The following is an 18,502-nucleotide window of genomic DNA, read 5'->3' on the forward strand; positions in this document are numbered from 1 at the left end:
CCTCAATTTGGATTAATTTCAATGATGAGAGGAGTTTTATATTTATTCTGTCTGGCACTAAAATGGTTTGAGTAGTCTTATATTTATTATGACAAATCTTGTAGATAGCCTAAATATGTTTCGCCTAATTCCATTAATGTGAATATTACAGTGGCTGATGAATAATACCTTTTATCTCTTGACAGCAGCACTGCCACAGTGTTTTAAAACGGGGAAAATATGAATACCCTCAATTTCATTTTACCCATTACCATTATTTCTCCCAGTGTTTGTCTGTCTCAGTGACATGTTTTCCTTCCAAGCCCTGGCTATTGTAGCACCGGCTGCGGACAATTATGCAACAATTATGTTTTAACTTCAAGCTGGCGGATGTGATTTGAGAATATTTTGGCATCGTGTTAAAAACGAGAACTATCTTTTTTGATGCAGGATGGCCGCATCTTTCTTTTTTTTCTGTGACAATTTTAAATTCTAGCTGAAGATTGCAGATTTTTTTTAAGCAAGCCAGAGGAATACAGAGTTACAGTAGTCATTTTTTCTTTTAAATTAACTTATCCTTTAATTACAAAGTAAAGATCATTTAGCATTTGTCTCCGCAAACAGCCTATGAAGCTCATCGGCGTGCAAAAATCACCCTCAGCTCTGAGCTTTATTCCCTCGTACTGACGCTCTTGGGTGGAAATAGTTTAACATGGAGAAAAGTAGTGCTCTCGCCAGTGTCGCTTCGCTCTCTCATTAACCAACCAGAATCAAGGAGAGGCGGGACTGATGGTATCGAAGCTGTCAATCATAACAGATGAGACGCTTACCTTGGCTGTCACTGACATGCCTGTTAATAATGACTTGACAGCAAAACAAGTCACAAAGATGATGAGTGTTTTTTAACTAACTTTTTGGACAAGCAGCTTTTAAATAGGATGATTAAGATTTTTTCCTTTTTTAAACACATTCAGGGTACTTTAGGATACTCAGATTACACTATTAACATGTAATCTGAAATGTATACAATTTACCAGCAACACTGAGAGTAATTCTCCTTTGAGCTTCGTATGTTTGTATGGTTGGCTGTATCCTGTTCCACTTTTTTTGTGCTGAACGATGATTCATTATGCAGAGTTAGAAAGGATCGATTTGCTGTATATATTTATTTTGCTTGATTTTAGTTTTTTCAACCAACTGACTGTTCACAGTTGAAGCTGCAGTTCATACTGTGGCTCGTAGTCATGAGTTGCACATTACAGGACTAAATTAACAAATCGTTTCTGCCTCGTTGATTTTTTTCTTGAATAATTTATGTTATTATCTCTGCAGCCTACCAGCTCCAGAGTTGCCCAGACCCTCGACCGTTTCGAAATGGCATCGTGATTGGCACAGATTTCAGTGTTGGGATGACGGTGTCGTTTGAGTGTCTGCCCGGATACTCTCTGATTGGAGAAGCCTCGCTCACATGTTTGCATGGAATTAGCAGGAACTGGAATCACCCATTACCACGATGTGAAGGTAAATTACGTGATTATTCTTATGCCTACTCATCTTTTTCTTTGATCAAAGGCGATTGATCATTTTAGCTGGATTTCAATTGAGTCTCCTGCATCTTTTTGTTGTCCTCTCATACAGGCTTACAGGGCACTTAATAATAATGTATCACCACATAATAAATCATAATGCACAGGTTTACAAATTCCAAAAGAAGTATGAAGAAGTTTCTCTATGAATTCTTTTTATAATAAATTCCTTAATTTGTTAGACATACATGTGCTTTCATCAACTTTCACTCTCAAAGATGCCTTTTTTGGAGGATATGTGGTGCTATCATAACAATATAGTCTCTTAATGATATAAACACAATATACATATATATAGGGACAGATATTATTACTGTTGTAAAGATTAATAATCTCACTCTCACTATAAATTATCTTACTCTTATTGTTTTGTTTACTCCACACATGAAAGAAATCGTTCTAATTTCAAGATGATAACATTTCATATTGAGCCATATTGTTCTAACATCAGCACAGCTGAGAGTCAGCTGAGCTGTGGGACAGAAATAAAAATGTAATGACAATTTATTAAAGGTGTTAAGGTGTTATCCAGTGGTCATTACATGAGTGATAGAGACATTTTCTTTCACAGCGATCCCGACAATTATTGAAGCTTCACAATGGCAGTTCTAATTTGCGGGTAATTTATTAAGGGCAATTCTGTTAATATTCTCACTTGCAGCACTTTGCGGTGGTAACATCACGTCATTAAACGGAACCATTTACTCTCCCGGCCATCCTGAGGAATACCCAAATTTCCAGGACTGTGTGTGGAGCGTTCGAGTTCCTCCTGGACACGGGATTTATATCAACTTTACTGTACTGAGCACAGAGCCCATATATGACTACATTACTGTCTGGTAGGTGCTATTTACTTTTTCAATTAGCACGTTTTATATTTGCTCTACTTCTTAACTGACAGTATTCATGCTCATTATGTGCTATTATTATAATGCTATCCCTTCTTCTCGCTGCCTCAAGTGAGTTTAAGTAAGAAATGTTTTATTTGACTGAATAACTATTTAATTTGTACCACATAACTTTCTGTTCACACACACTTTCTTTTCTCTCTCTCTAGCCGGATGCTACGCTCTTTAAAATCTTTTCAGAGCTAACCACTAATTGGCTAAATTCCTGCAAGGTTACTATGACTGCAGACACCATGTCATGCATATAAAGTCACTCTGATATAATTTTCTTCTTGTCACGGTTTACCCATTTTTGTTTTTAGCCATAGGTCTTTCTCTTCTTTGGCCTGTCCCTTACACTATCTTTAATGCTCGGCCAGCCTTATATGTTATATACAATACATCGTTCGCTTCCCAGCTAACCAGCCTTGACTTCTCTCTTCATTATTCTTCTTGAGGAAAACAGCCATTGGCAACACTAGACATTTTGTCAATGCAGGTGCTTAAATGGTGCTTAGATACCACGCTACATAGATATCTGCAGGTACAAGGTGGTAGCAGAACCATAAATACGTTGCATCGTTTATTGCTACGGGTGCCATGATGCTGCCCCTTTCTCCAGAGTCCCTCCACCTACTCCTGTTTCCTATAAAAAGACAACAGGGTGCGATGTAGCCGCATAGGCATTTGAGGCAGGGCTGAGCAAAAAGAACACAACAGCAGGACAAGACGTGGTTTGCTGCTGATACATTTCCTTGCAAATCGTGTATTTTTAGACCAGCACAGAAGGACCGAATGTCTGGCTTGTTCTGTTGTTATCCTGTCTTTCTGTAAGCACTGCCAACCTTCCAGATGTCCAGGTCTGGCTGTTTCTTTAGCCACACGGAAACTGTAAAATTGTTCTAACAAGAAACTTTCTCTCCTCTTTAGAAAGTCTGAGAACTCTCAACTTTTTAGGTCAGCAGAAAATATAATGAAAATTAGATTTTAATTTAGCTCAGATTTAAATATAAAAGGTATTTTTCTCACAACATTCACCACCTGATATTCCAAGATGCCCTTATTGTCTGTAGAAGTCATGAAATTATAGATATGATTAGCTCCGCGCTTGCCATGCTGTCAAAACTGCTTTTACAGTTCCGTTTTTCCTCAGACTTGAGAAGAAGCCTCACAGGATTGCAACTCTGTCAACTGTTTCTCACTCCAATATCAAATCTAACTCATTAACCTAACTTTCTAGGAATAAATCAAGTTTTCAAGCTCAGTTGGTGATTTGATTTGGCTGTAAAATGTCAGAAAAGCAGGAATAAGACATTTAGGAATAGAAAAACAGCAGTTCCTTGACTGTAATGTTTAACTTGTTAGCAAAATTGCTGCAGCTTACTAATTCATTTGATCCATTGCTTCACTCCTCAGAGTGCTACAGGATGGTGTATAGCTCAGTTATATCAAGCAAATCTGTAATTTCACACTTATTGCTTTATGGTATTGTTTGGCTTCTACACAAACATGACATTGCAGACCTTCCTCTTTAGCAGCTATCCACTGAAAAAAGCAGCTTGTTTTCTTCAGCAGTTGGTGTGTGACTTGTTTAGCTCTAGTTTTAGTCTATAGTTGTGCGATATCCAGCCTGTCTTTCCCACACCACGACACAGTTGAAGCATGTGCCGCCCACCCACAGCTGATTGTGTGAATTCCATGAATTGGTCGCACAGCGTGTTTCTGACCCTTTGGTCTGTCAGAAAAGTGGACGGACTGAAGCAAAGACGACACAAGAATGCGGTAAAAATTCCCGATCTTAGTCACGCAATCATGCTGGCTCCCCATAGAGAGCGCGGTGTCAGTGGTAGAGGTGTGATTTTCACAGCGGTCTCTTCAGTCCAGAGCCAGCCGACCTGACAGTCGCTTAGTCTGCTAATTGGTCTCAAACTGGGAGGCTTGCTACAGCGATCCACTGCAAAAGTTTCCATATATGTCACAGATGTTTCTATATATTGTGCAACCTTATCTTTAAAGCCTATTCTGTACTGAAAGTGTTGCGTTGACATACTAATAAATGTTAGCGAGCGAGTGCATCAGCTGTAATCAAGCAGTGGAAGGCAATAAGTGCAACTGCTCTGATGACTCTGAGCCACCCAATGCGAATCAGAGAAGGGGATGATTCTGTTCATAACCTGGCAGGTATAATTAGTCTCTTCCAAAAACACTTAACAGCAGGAAATAATCATTTAATTTAACTTCATGATTATGCTTTTTAATCACAGATAATGAGTCTGATATTGGTTAGTTCCAGTCTGACAGCTGGTGCTGTCATTAAAGGTGAAATATGTTCACTGAGAGCATGACCTGCCATTTGATGGATAACCTCCTGCCTGCCTTCTCGGGTAATTGTGTGACTTTTTGCGAATGCCAGGCCCATATTAGTGGGAACAGTGAAGCCAAGTCTACACCAGGACTAACATTTGTTATTCTTATGATCTGTCAACAGTTCAGTCAATATTTATGAACTCATCCCCAAGCAAGAACAAGAGAGCCATAGATTTGTGGGTTGTGGTGTTATCAAGAGCTGTTACTTTGTCAGAGAATTTGAATCTAAATTTCAGAGCATTTCTTATCTAAATGAGCTTTTTGACATTGTGGTTTGTATTGTTTTGAGAAGGAAGATGAGCCCATAGCCATGCACAATCGCTGTTGGAGCCAGCACTTTGTCACACAATGTCCATCTGCATTTGCAGTTAATGGAGCAGGTCTCATAAAAAATCGTCAAGTCTCTTCTGTCTTTGTTTCTAGCCTTGGAGCAACCATTTCCTGAACATAAATAGCCATCTAACTGTCACCGATGACTGCAATAACTTATTCAAATTATATCTTAGGTGGACGTTCAAGCCCATTGTTCTATAAAGAAAGATCAAGTCCACTCGTTTATGGGCCTTTATTCTCTCGCTGTCTTCTTGGTCACACAGGTTTTGTGTATGTTTTCTTTGTGTTTCATTCTGGGGTTTTTTACCACAGGGATGGTCCAGATCAGTCTTCTCCTCAGATTGGACAGTTCAGCGGAAACACAGCTTTGGAGTCCGTCTATTCAACGTCCAACATCATCCTCATCAAATTCCACTCGGACTTCTCTGGAGCCGGCTTTTTTGTCTTAAGTTATCATGGTAAGAAAGAGACCACATTATCACAGAGATAATGATAATATCAGCCTGCCGTAGAAGCATGTTACTTGATTGTCTGTGCAGTTACAGATGATGCTCTCATTAGCGCTTTTCTCTGTAGTTGTCTTTGTTGTCCTGAGGTATGGCAACAGTGTAGCGCAATCATTAGTTCTAGCTCCAATAGTTTTTTGTTGAACTGAACTCTCTTTAACTTCACAGTCAGATCTACTTCCTTTGACTCATTCTGACTCATTTGAAATTGATCTTCCTCTCTTTGCCACATCCTATCACAGTGATTAGTAATTAATATTCTTAATGTTATGAACCGAGTTGATAATAGCAACACTGTAGAAACATTCTCTTTGAAATGACTAAACTCGTCATTTTCAAGCTTTCGTCTTTCCGACTTTATCTTTGAGTGCGGACTACTGAGGAGTTTCACTATACCACTATCCCGCCCACTGTTACTACCCAGTTATTTTTAAATGATGCTTAAAAATGACTCCAAAAAAATGTTAATACAAAGTTTGTGATGTGTGATTCACTTTGGGGCGACACTGAAAAGCTTTTGAGGTCTCGGCTGCTCGAAGAAGAGATTATTAAACCAGTTGGTAACATTTCCAAATGTGTTAAAAAAAACACTTGGTAATGCTTTATGATAATTTTTTTTAGAATGATCTTACCATAAATAGACAATACAATCTGTATTTTTGTTTGTTTGTCCATGAAACAACCAACATTCGAGCACAGGTACATCTTTACGTATCTATAGATATTATGACATCATCATGTTGCTTGGCAAAATAACCCCTGCTGCTCATTATAAAAGTATACTATTTTAATTTTTCAACATTAACTTCTGTTTTTGCAAACAGTGAATATACTCATGTCTGAGTATGCGGTGATGGTGATGTTTATGTATGGCATCAATATTACATTATATAATTCTACACAATAACCAATGAAGTCATGTTTTATATCAAAAATGGAATGCTTGCTAAATAATTGTATAAAACGAATTAAGGAAATGGGATTTTAAGGCATAGTTGTGTGTGTGTGTGTGTGTGTGTATATATATATATAAGTATATATGTGTGTGTGATGCAGATATTAATAAATGCACCATTAACTAATAAATGTCTAATAAAGTAGTGCTAATCTTAATACAGGAATAAGATTGCTTAGTAGAGGTTTAATGTAGCCTAATAGGCTTGTTTGTTTGATGCTGTTTACTGTGGTTCTACTAAAGGTAGCACTGCAAGGGATGGAACTTTTTTAGCAACTGAAAAGCTCATTAATCTTGTTTTTGTTAAACTTCCAATTAAATGATGGTTTCCTGTGTTCTTAGACGCTGTCAGATTAAAAAGCACGTTGATAGCTTTATCTCTTTATCTCATACAGTAGAAAAAAAAACAAAGTAAGCAGCAAACCTGCAATTTACTCATAAAAATGTGTGTTGCATTGGTTCACAAAAATCAGCTATTGAGTGTTTGTCTTTTGCACCCTGTTAGTAGAAAGAAGTGTTTTCTATCTGTCTTACACCTTTTTAAAAAAAAACAGTCATTTTCCCTTCACAGACTTTTGGAGTATTTGTCCTGGTCCTTAGCTGCTCTTTCTCCATTCCTGCACTGTCTGTGCCATTTAGGTTTTCATCTCACCTTAATCTGTGCTGTGGTCCTTTGGTGCCTCTGTATTTCTTTTTGTTTTCAAATACTGCTTATGGTGAAAACCACTCCATTCATCTAAAGATTCCTACACATAGCATACTGTACATTAAAGTACATAAGAAATCATCAAAATGTTTAGAAGCAGGGAAATGCAAAACTCTTTTTTTTTATATTACATTTAATTATCATCTATTGTCTTTTTAAATTTCATTTAATGGGTGAATCTATATTTTTACTGACTAATGTTTCTGGTATGTGTCATTATGACACAAAAGTTAATTCCACAATGGTTTTACTTTAACTAAAAGATGACAGGCTTTTTTAAAGATGACAAAATAATGTTTAAAGAACCTCATGAGCTCTTGACAGCCGTCATAATGAATTGTCATCAAGCTGAAGATGATGCTATTTTTCAAAATAAAACCTAATATTTTGGAATAACAAGAACGTCACTACACTGTAAAGATGGCTGCTTGTTTTTTTTTTATGTCAGGATAGTTTTGGTTCCTGAAAAATTTGAAAGCTTCAAATGAGTCACTTTTTTGCACTCGTTTCATCCGTCACAACACAGTTTCTCATTGGTTCTCCCGCATTCTCTCTCACAGATGTACCCACGCCTCTTTATTTTCCCCCCCGAAGCCTGTTTCCTACTTCTCAAAAGTTTCTGTTCAGTGCTCTTTAGTGAAAATATGTCAAGTTGTTTTTGAACAGGCTTCCCTTTTTCAGACAGATGACACATTGTTAATGAATTTTTGTTGGCAGGTTTTAACTGTCAGTTGTCACACTCACACAGGAACAGCACCATCTGATGGATTCAAGTTTACTTTCAATTTCTGCTTTATTGGACGATGAACAGCAAAAAGTGACAGGGAAGATGGATAAAATGGAAAGGGGGTGACATGTATGGCAGTAGTAGTTAGCATTATTTGGTCGCGTCTCTTTTCGAGACAATATTAGAAGAAAACAAGAAAGACAGCGAGAATGAAAGAAAGATGAGAGCAGAGCAGCCTATTTGATCATCCGTACAGAACTTAAATTGTTGCATAATAATTACCAGAAGAATGGGAACCTTTCATGATTCGCTGCACTGACGTTTTCTTAAGCAGAAACTTGTCACTATAAAGTATTGTTCTTAAGTTTTCTTTTGAGTGTCCTTCAGTGACCTGTAAAGAAATTCAGAATGCCCTAGTTTGAATCTGAGACAGCTACTAAAGAGAAAATTTAGTTTGAAATGCCAAATAAGCGCCAAAAGAAGGATCAAGCCACCGTTTGAGGATATTCATCTACTTCAGCGCTCCCATCGTTGGCGGGATTACATACTTGTTATTCTTCATTTTCATCAGTCAACTCAGTGGAGTGGTTGAATTCAAAGGTGTGGAGCTTCCATACACAGACGAGGGCCACGCACGGGTGACTAGCATCATGAACACGAGGCTGAGAGAGCCAGTGTATGTGACACGCATGTGGAAGTAGCTATAAAAATGGTCTCAGAGCTAAGCGAAATCGATGACTGCTAACAGTGATCCTTTCATCGCGCGTAGAAGCACAGAGCTTGCTGCACACACAAACATAGACATGCACTTGCTCAAACATTTACACACATCCTGGCGCGCACTCATAGACCACAGGGCTTTGATATGCATTAGAGCATCAGAAGCTATTGGCAGGTCTCATTTTCATAGTCAATTTCATCTTGACTTACAGCCCTTAGCCCTCTCTCCTTCGCTCGCTTCTTGTCCTCCCTTTTTCCTGTCTGTGTCTGCCTCTATTCTCTAACTCGCTCTCTCTTTTCACTCTTTCTCTCTCTCTCTGTTAGCAAGTGATCTACAGTCATGCAGTAATATTGATTACAGCCTTCAGCTCAGTGGCTGTGAAGTTAGTTCCTCTTTATGATTCAAGACAGTGCTGTGTCTGTGTAGCTGATCTGTTCTTGATTCCATACTTTGCCCACCATTTGAACTTAAAAAGTTCAGTTAAACCGATGCGACCAAGATTGAATGTCACACTATTCTGTCCTTTCATTGCACTTGGAAAAAAATTACATTTAAATTTTAACACGGGATCCTTGAACACATTTTTTATACATTGTTCCTTTTTCTGTCTCCTCTCCGTTTCTGTATCTCCCAGCCTACCAATTAAGGGTTTGCCAGCCTCCTCCAGAAGTTCCCAGTGCTGACATGCTGATGGAGGATGGCGAGCTTGAGATAGGTGAGCTGTCTGTCTGCCTGCCATTGCTCACAGATGTGTCACTTTGATGGATAAAAAGGACACGATAACACGAATGAAGACTTAAATCAAGGATGATTGGTGTTATATTGTGTATATATATTCTGTAATTCATTTTTTATTGGTTTAAGACACGCACTAATCCAATCATATACACTCACTGGCCTCTTCATTAGGTACACCTGTTCAGTTGTGCATTAAGACAAATATCTAATTTGCCAGTCACATAACTGGCAATAACTGAATGCATTTAGGCATTGAGGCATTAGGACAAGCTGCTGGACTTTAAACTAAGCATCAGGATGGCAGATTTTCCAATACAATCATATGTAGGGTCTAGAGAAAATATCCAGTGAGGAGCGGTTTGCTTCGTGACAAGGCTTTGGTGATGCCAGAGGTCAGTGAAGAAGGATGGCCAGACTGCTTCAAATTGATAAGAAAACAACAGTAACTCAAATAACTGCTCTTTACTACCAAGGTATCCACAAGAGCATGTCACACAACACATTAAACCTTGAAGCAGATGGGATACAACAGTAAAAGATGATACCAGGTGCCACTTTTGACAGCTAGGAACAGCAAACTGAGGCTACAGTTCACACAAGCTCACTCAAATTGTACAATAGTAGATTGGAAAAATGTCATCTGATGTTTTTGCTGCAATATTCAGAATAGGGTAAACATAAACATTTGACATAAACAAAATAAAAACATGGATCTACCCTGCCTTCATTCAGTGATTTAAGCTGGTGCTGGTGTTGTAATGCTGTTGGTGATGGTTTCTTGGATCACAAATCTCACAATGGGTTCACTGTACTCAAATGGCCTCCACAGTCATCAGAACTCTATCCCGTAGAGCCCATTTGGAATGTGCTGGAACAACAATGGAGGCCCAACTGACAAATCTGCAGCAACAGTTTGATGCTATCATGTCAGTGTGGAGCAAACTCTTCGGGGGGATGTTTCCAGCACCTTGTTGAGTCTATACCACAAAGAGTTAAGAAGGTTCTGAAGACAAAACAAGGTCACATTCAGTAATAACATATTATAACCAATAAAGTGGAGCATGGGTGTACTGTGTATACAAATAAAAGTCCTGTACTGAAGATGTGGCTCGAGTAAAAATTGCTCCTGGCATGTGATAATATTTCATGTTTTTATTGCCAATCATCAAGCTGAAGTTTGTATGAGTTAAATTTGTAGCAATTTATAACAATTCATCATCTCAACAAGTTGATAAGATGCTTTCTATTGAAACGTTTAATTCTAAAGTCATTAGAGTACATAGGCTGTAATGTAAAGACTTTCTTGGAAATGTGTTGAAATCAAGCACTCAAATGTACTTAGAGTTTACCACTCTAAGCTATGCTAGCACCAGCTCTGTTTTCTATAGACACACTGATTTTGTGTCTCCAGGCGACATCATCAGGTACAGATGTCATCCTGGATTTTCATTGGTTGGCAGTGAGATTCTTACCTGTCGCTTAGGAGAGAGGCTGCAGATGGATTCACCACCCCCAACATGCCAAGGTCAGTGGATGCCAGTACAAAACCAGTTTAAGTTACTATTTTCAGCTTGACACCGTCAAAAAAACCCATCAAGCTGTGTAGTCATTCAATATAACAATTGGCTTTGCTATTTATTTTTTACTTACAGTTCAGTGCCCTGCACATGATGTGCGATACGACTCCTCAGGTGTCATCTTAAGCCCTGGCTGGCCAGAAAGCTACCCTAACCTCCAAATGTGTTCGTGGAGTGTTACAGTGGAGAAAGGATACAATGTCACAATAACCTTTGAAAGTTTTCACACCGAGAGAGAGTTTGACGTGTTGGAGATTTTTGATGGTAAAAAACACAAAAAGGAACGCAGATTTCAACATCAGAGAGCCACACATCACACTCATAGACACATTTTTGAAAGAATGCACACCGCTGTATTATACCAAATGTCACTGTATTCTCATGTCTCATTCCTTCTATTATTGCTGTCTTTCTTTCCCTGTCTCTCTCTCCATTATTCCATCTCTTTCACTTTATCTTAATCCCTGTCAGGTCCCACATCCAACAGCCCCACCTTGGCGACACTTAGTGGTGACCTGCCAACACCCTTTAACCTCACAACCTCTGGACACCAGTTCCTAGTCCGCTGGTCTTCAGACCATGGCACAAACAAGAAAGGCTTCAAAATTCGCTATGTTGGTGAGTACCAAAGTATGTATCCCAACTTTATTTTACTACTACTTTTAATATAATGCATGAAAATAAGGACAACAGCAGACAGAGGCAGACAGAAGGAGCTGTTTGTACCATTTAATTTGCACAATAAATATTTAAAGATGTGAAAGTTTGAGAGCTTATGGGAAGAAAGTTCGTGAAAAAAAAAATCACAATATCTCGCTGTACCTTATTTCTCTATCTTTAACATATGTTTCTAGCAAACTTCTGTCTGCCTCCTGAAGCACTTTACTGAAATGCGTTATAGGTTAGTTCTTAAGTTTTATCTGTGTGAAGACATCTTGATGAGCACAGATGCTGTTTTACAGCAAGCTTTGCATTTAGGCAATCTCGCACCTGGGCCTGCTGAGTAGCTTTAGACTGTTGGGTAATGAGGCTTGAGTGCCTTATTCAAGGACATTTTTGACAGTTAAAGGGGAGGAGACAATTTTACCAGTTTAGTTTGCTTATTCACTCCATATACTCTAGCCAGGAGGTTGTTTCTTTAACCTTTGAAACACCACTGCACTGTATGATGAATTATGCGCAGAAAAATAACAGGAAAAAAAAGCTAAACGCGCTCACACTCGGTAACCTTCTTTGGTGGCGGTGATTAATGTGAGCATCTGCAAGAAATGTTAAACATATGCTGTAAGCCTACTAATACCGGGGTTCAACTTCGGCTATGTTTTTAACTTGGAAAATCAAGCCAGTGCATGACGGTGAGTGTACTTCCTCCTTTGAGAAAACATAATGTGATGAAATTTTAATTACAATGAGAAAATTTAGTCCTCTTGTCAGGTAGTAAAGTAAAATTTTCTCAACATATTATTGTCATTATAAAAAACATCCATGTGAGATTAAAATCAGCAGTTTAATGCCATCAATCTTAAAACTAGTACAGGGGAAGAACCATCTGATGAGATATTGTCAACTGGCTGCTTTGCTATATGCTGATTAAACTTTCAGTGCTTTTAGAAATAAACTGTGTCAGACATGCTTACTTAGAAATCACTGTACAAAACTGTACAAAACTTCCCTGGCACTGATTCTACCCCAAGAAAAAAGGGGTGAACAAAAAACCCTCACAACTCTTAAGTGGTCTCAGACTATTTTGGTTCAAAACCCAACCACACAGATACTGGGGCAGTAGCATACTAGAGGGACAAAACAGGCTTATCACTAATACATAAGACAAGTTAAGATGTTGTTGTGGGGTTCTTGCCCAGTTTGGAGAATTACAGACCATGCACTGTGGACCAAGGTCTGGGTAATATTGATATAATAAGACCAAGAATAGTGTGTGTGTGTGTGTGTGTGTGTGTGTGTGTATATATATATATATATATATATATATATATATATATATATATATATACATAAAAAGATGTGTGAATCATATAAAGATACTTACTGAAAGTGGAGGTGGAAATGAGCCTAATAGGTCCACTTAAAATTGACAGGTTTTTGGCAGTTGCAGCACGAGTCCCTCCAGATGCCATTATTGTCTGTCGTAGAGGATTAATGTTTCCCTTTATTAAGAATATTTAATAAAGCTACCTATAGCAATCAATGACTTTGCGGGCGGTGTGTCCAGTAATGTCTCATGTCCGTTGTAACTGCACTCGCTGGTTGTTCAGTGAGAGGGCTCTGCCAAGAGCGACTATGTGTAATTATAATTGACATTCATATAGTTGTCACATGGCTCCTAATTGGGTGAAAAACTTTCTTTTAAGATCGCCTGGAAAGGTATGAGACCTGTTAGGAACATGACCATCAATATCTTTAATTAGACTCCTTTCTCTAATTCATGGCTCATTGAGGCAAAGCATCGAGCTCTTCAAATCACAAAGCACGTCTTGTACATGATCATTTTGGAAAAATCAAAGTCCATTAGTCTTCTTTTGCTCGACATCCTGTTGTATTATAAATAAGTAGTGACTCACATTAATACAAGTTTCAGGAAATTATCTCAACCTTTGTAATTTCATAATAGCAGACATGTGAGAATCTCTGCTAGTGAATCTATTATTACTGCTAACCTTTATAATGGTGCATACCTGCATGCAGATATAGTGCAGCACTATCTACTGAATGAGCTTTACCTCTTTTGTGTTTATTGTGCAAGTTTCTTTGTTGATGACAGTAACCCTCCCGGTCTGTAGCAATTTCAAATCCTTGTTTTTCAAATGTGCTTTTTTCCACTGCAGCTCTGTACTGCTCCACCCCAGACTCCCCGCTCCACGGCTCCATCTCCTCACAGAGCGGCGGTCACGTTAACAGCGTGGTGAGGTGGGCTTGCGACCGTGGATACCGTCTCATAGGCAACGCCACAGCAACCTGCCGCCGCACATCACTTGGCTACCATGCGTGGGATTCTCCTGTACCTGCGTGCCAAGGTGTGTTTGTCTCTGTGAGGAAAGTGCGCAGAAATGATACAACTGTGCTGAAGAATTTAGTATCTGGAATAAAAGCATTAGTAAATTCCATTGAATGAAATGAAATGGATACTCAAAAATAATGCAAAAATCCTGAAATAGACTATTTGTTTTGACTCTGATCCATACTAGAGATGGACCGTTCCGATATTACGTATCGGTATCGATCTGATACTGACGTAAATTACTGGATCGGATATCGGAGAGAAATAAAAAATGTAATTCGATCCATTAAATATCAAAAAAGCACCTCACAAAACTTACGACACGGCGTAACTCGGCTCATAACCGTAGCACGTTGGAGCAGTGTGCTCACGTGATAGAACAGAGAAGTAAAGCAAGTGTAAAAGTTCATCTCTGAATGTTTGTAAAGCATTTCCATATTAAGGTTAACAACCGATATATGGAGCGAGTGCCTCTTCTCTCTCCCTCCCTCTCCTGTTGCTACTTCAATCGTGAAACTGATCAATGATCAGCTGATCGGCTTTTCTGTCGCGAATCCATCTCTTTTCTTTGTTTTTGGTCCACTTTGCACCAGAAAGAGGAAACCAGCGGCTGAACAGCAGCAGCACGTTTAAGCTTGATAAGCTGTTGTTAGAATTTATTTAATATTACTTTCTACTCGAGGATCTTTTTCTACGTAGCTGACAGCTGGTAACTGTGCAGGGGCGGATCTAGCATAGTTTAGCCAGGGGGGCCGATAGGGCATTAACAGGAAAAAGGGGGCACAAAGACATACTTTTCTTTCTTATTCTTATTTTAAAATGTCTAGCTTTTAATAAATAATTATCTGAATCTTACACCCAGTTTTAATCTTGTGTAAAATATATAGAAGTCCGTTACTGTATATAGTAACTGTTAAGTCTAATATACCCTAGTAAGCTATAGTACCTTTTCCTTTGGGAAGATACCATCTGTGCAGTCTGCAATTCTGTAGAAGAAAGATGTTGAATCTATTTAATTATTCTTGAAAAATAATTTATTTCTGTGCATTTTTTTTTTCACACTGCATCAAATTAAAGTTGATTATGTCAATTAAGCATCATGAGGTGGGTGTTGGTTCCCTATTTTTTTTTTTTGCTGGGAGTTTGCAACCCTATTTGTTAGGTTGCTTAATATTTCTGCTACTCTTTAAAATACCAGAATAGGGGGGATGGAGTAGGTTTAAGTTTATTAGATTGATCAGTATTGCTGAACTATGAAATATTTTTTGTATTTTTTACATACAGGTATAACAGAATAGCTTTAGTGTTGTTGTTTATTTAAACTTGAGTATGAACTTATACAAAATGCAGCAAGATATTTAAAAAACAGTTTTATTGATTAAAACACACTATATCGGATTCATATCGGTATCGGCAGATATCAAAATTTATGATATCGGTATCGGACATAAAAAAGTGGTATCGTGGCATCTCTAATCCATACCCATATTACACTGAAACACAGCTATTGCACTTGCACAGTTTCCAATTTTGTATGGACGTGGATAAACAGATATAGCTTAGGTGTCACATCTCAACACAAAATCACAAACCCTTTAATTTGTTGTTATTTAGAGATTGATAGACTGACCAAGTAAATATAATAGCAGTGGGGGTTTTTTTTTTCATTTTAATTTAATAAAAAGGGAAACCTTTTAAAGATGTTTTTAAAAAGTTGTCTTCTACATGTATAGCTTATAGATGTAGAAGACAACTTGTAATTGCAGCTAATCTTTTTTTTTTTTTTTACTTTCTTTTTCTCTCGTTTTTGTTTGTATTCTCAGAATTTACTAAACCATATCTAAAAATTGGTGCCATCGATGTTTCCAGCGATATTGTAGACAATATCATCATGCTTCAAACAATAATTGGAAGGCACAGCTCAAAGCTGCCATCAATAGAGAGTCAAATGAAGGATGTATAACATATTGTGGAATCTGAGTAATGTCACAGTGCTCTACAAAACGGTGTATTTAAAGCCATGATATGGAAAGTTCTGCAAGATGGATGTTTGGTGAAAATTAATTAGATTATTATTTTTTATTTTTACTTTAATAACTTAATAAAAGTACATCTTGGAGCTGATTTACAGATATACAAAACATTTGCTGGTTTTTGATTCCGAATAAACATTTCAAAGGTAGACATCAAACCTGCCTATATGACAGGCATAACTGTGCATTTGAGTTTTTCTGTGCCTGTGTGCTTGTTGTCATCTTACAAGTGTGCATCCATCCTCCCTTAGCTGTCTCATGCGGGGTACCCAAGGCTCCTATAAACGGCGGCGTTTTAACATCTGACTACTCCGTCGGAACAAGAGTTTCCTATTTTTGTAACGATGGGTACAGACTCTCCAGTAAAGAACTGACGTCAGCCATCTGTCAGCCTGATGGAACATGGAGCAACCACAACAAGATGCCGCGATGTTCTGGTTAGTAACACCCACGTACCGGCAGAATATCAACAAAATGAATGCCAAATCTGAGTATCATCGCAAATGTAAGCATATATGAATATAGCAAACCGACAGAAAATATGTGTTCTTCATTCAGATTTCATGATGGTTTATTTTCCTCTTCATACTGTCTGACTCTGCAGTGGTAGTATGTCCCAGCATCGGGTCGTTCTCTCTAGAGCATGGCCGCTGGAGGATTGTCAATGGGTCACACTACGAATACAAGACACGTATTGTGTTCACCTGTGATCCGGGATACTACAGGCTAGGCCCCGCCCACATCGAGTGCTTATCCAACGGAGTTTGGAGCTGGAGGAATGAAAGGCCGCACTGTCAGGGTAAGCGACAAAGATAATCAAGGAGGGAAGAAATTTCACAAACTGACCTGTAGCAATGGGTCTGAAAACACCTGAATTCAAACAAGAAGAGGTATAATAATAATAATAATGGATTGGATTTATATAGCGCTTTTCAAGGCACCCAAAGCGCTTTACAATACCACTATTCATTCACTCACATTCATACTTGTTTTGACGATTTTGTTCAAAATTTCTGCCAAGAACAGAGCCGTTTTACAAAGTTTAAATGGATTTAAAATATATTTTAATGTCTTATTTCTACTAATGTGACGACAGTTATTTACAAAGAAAACTTGTATGCTTTGAATTTGTTATCTAACTCAGAAGAGTCACAGTGACATTTCTAAACTGAATATGATCTATTATTTCTTCTGTGGGGATTCTGTGACATTTTGAGTCAATGTCATTTTCCTTTAAAGAATTCTGTGACATTCTGAGATTTGCTATTATTTTCCTTGCCAGGCCTTTCGATGTGTGAGGACGAAAAGGAAAAAAAAAAGAGAGAAAAACACTATTGGCACCAAATTTACCTGATAAACAGCTTGCCAGCATTGGTAGCATTTCTCACTGAAGTCAATGAGCTCTAGCAGCTACACAAATTAACTTGGTGCTAAACTGGTGCACAACTGCTTTTAAATTGCTTGTGCCTGACCGTGTGTTTCAGTTATCTCCTGCGGTGAGCTGCCATCCCCACCCAATGGAAAGAAGATTGGTACTCAGACAACATTCGGTGCTACAGCCATTTTTACCTGCGATGCTGGCTTCATGCTGGTGGGGTCAGCTGTCAGAGAGTGCCTGTCATCTGGGCTTTGGAGTGGAACTGAAACACGATGTTTAGGTATGTACCAACAGCTCCAGGAGTGTGCTGAAAGATATACTATAATATAAATTATAGTACAGGGTGGGCCATTTATATGGATACACCGTAATAACATGGGAATGGTTGGTGATATTAAAGTCCTGTTTGTGGCACATTAGCATATGTGAGGGGGCAAACTCCTCAAGATGGGTGGTGACCGTGGTGGCCATTTAGAAGTCGGCCATCTTGGATACAACTTTTGTTTTTCCAATAGGAAGAGGGCCATGTGACACATCAAACTTATTGGTAATGTCACAAGAAAAACGATGGTATGCTTGGTTTCAACGTGACTTTATTCTTTCATGAGTTATTTACAAGTTTTTGACCACTTGTAAAATGTGTTCAATGTCCTGCCCATTGTGTTGGATTGTCAATGCAACCCTCTTCTCCCACTCTTCACACACTGATAGCAACACCGCAGGAGAAATGCCAGCAGAGGCATCCAGTATCCGTAGTTTCAGGTGCTGCACAAAAACTCAGGGAGCGTGCCAGCTTCAGTGCATAAAGAGGGAAACACATCATCATGTAGCAATTTCAAATATCCAGTGGCCTTGAGGTTTCCATTGATGAAGAATGGACCCACTATGGTTGTACCCCATATACCACACCAAACCATCACTTTTGTTGTTCCAACAGTCTTGGAGGGATCCATCCAATGCGGGTTAGTGTCAGACCAATAGCGGTGGTTTTGT

At 38.5% G+C, this 18,502-nt stretch overlaps 1 protein-coding gene across 2 annotated transcripts in view; it reads left to right on the forward strand.

The window, feature by feature from the left end:
• The window catches only part of csmd3b (CUB and Sushi multiple domains 3b), a 403,942-nt gene that overhangs the window by 350,841 nt on the left and 34,599 nt on the right, over positions 1-18,502 (forward strand). The window contains exons 46-56 of one of the 2 annotated variants that reach the window (XM_026157423.1): positions 1,312-1,500; positions 2,227-2,404; positions 5,465-5,610; positions 9,402-9,482; positions 10,917-11,030; positions 11,158-11,346; positions 11,554-11,700; positions 13,926-14,114; positions 16,383-16,568; positions 16,736-16,930; positions 17,616-17,789. In XM_026157423.1, the coding sequence (XP_026013208.1) occupies positions 1,312-1,500; positions 2,227-2,404; positions 5,465-5,610; positions 9,402-9,482; positions 10,917-11,030; positions 11,158-11,346; positions 11,554-11,700; positions 13,926-14,114; positions 16,383-16,568; positions 16,736-16,930; positions 17,616-17,789 (1,788 nt within the window). Of the gene's footprint in view, positions 1-1,311; positions 1,501-2,226; positions 2,405-5,464; positions 5,611-9,401; positions 9,483-10,916; positions 11,031-11,157; positions 11,347-11,553; positions 11,713-13,925; positions 14,115-16,382; positions 16,569-16,735; positions 16,931-17,615; positions 17,790-18,502 lie in introns of both variants that reach the window. The other variant, XM_026157424.1, reaches the window with a different exon arrangement.

This window comes from Astatotilapia calliptera, chromosome 22 (genome assembly GCF_900246225.1).
Source record: "Astatotilapia calliptera chromosome 22, fAstCal1.2, whole genome shotgun sequence".
Taxonomy (NCBI): domain Eukaryota; kingdom Metazoa; phylum Chordata; class Actinopteri; order Cichliformes; family Cichlidae; genus Astatotilapia; species Astatotilapia calliptera.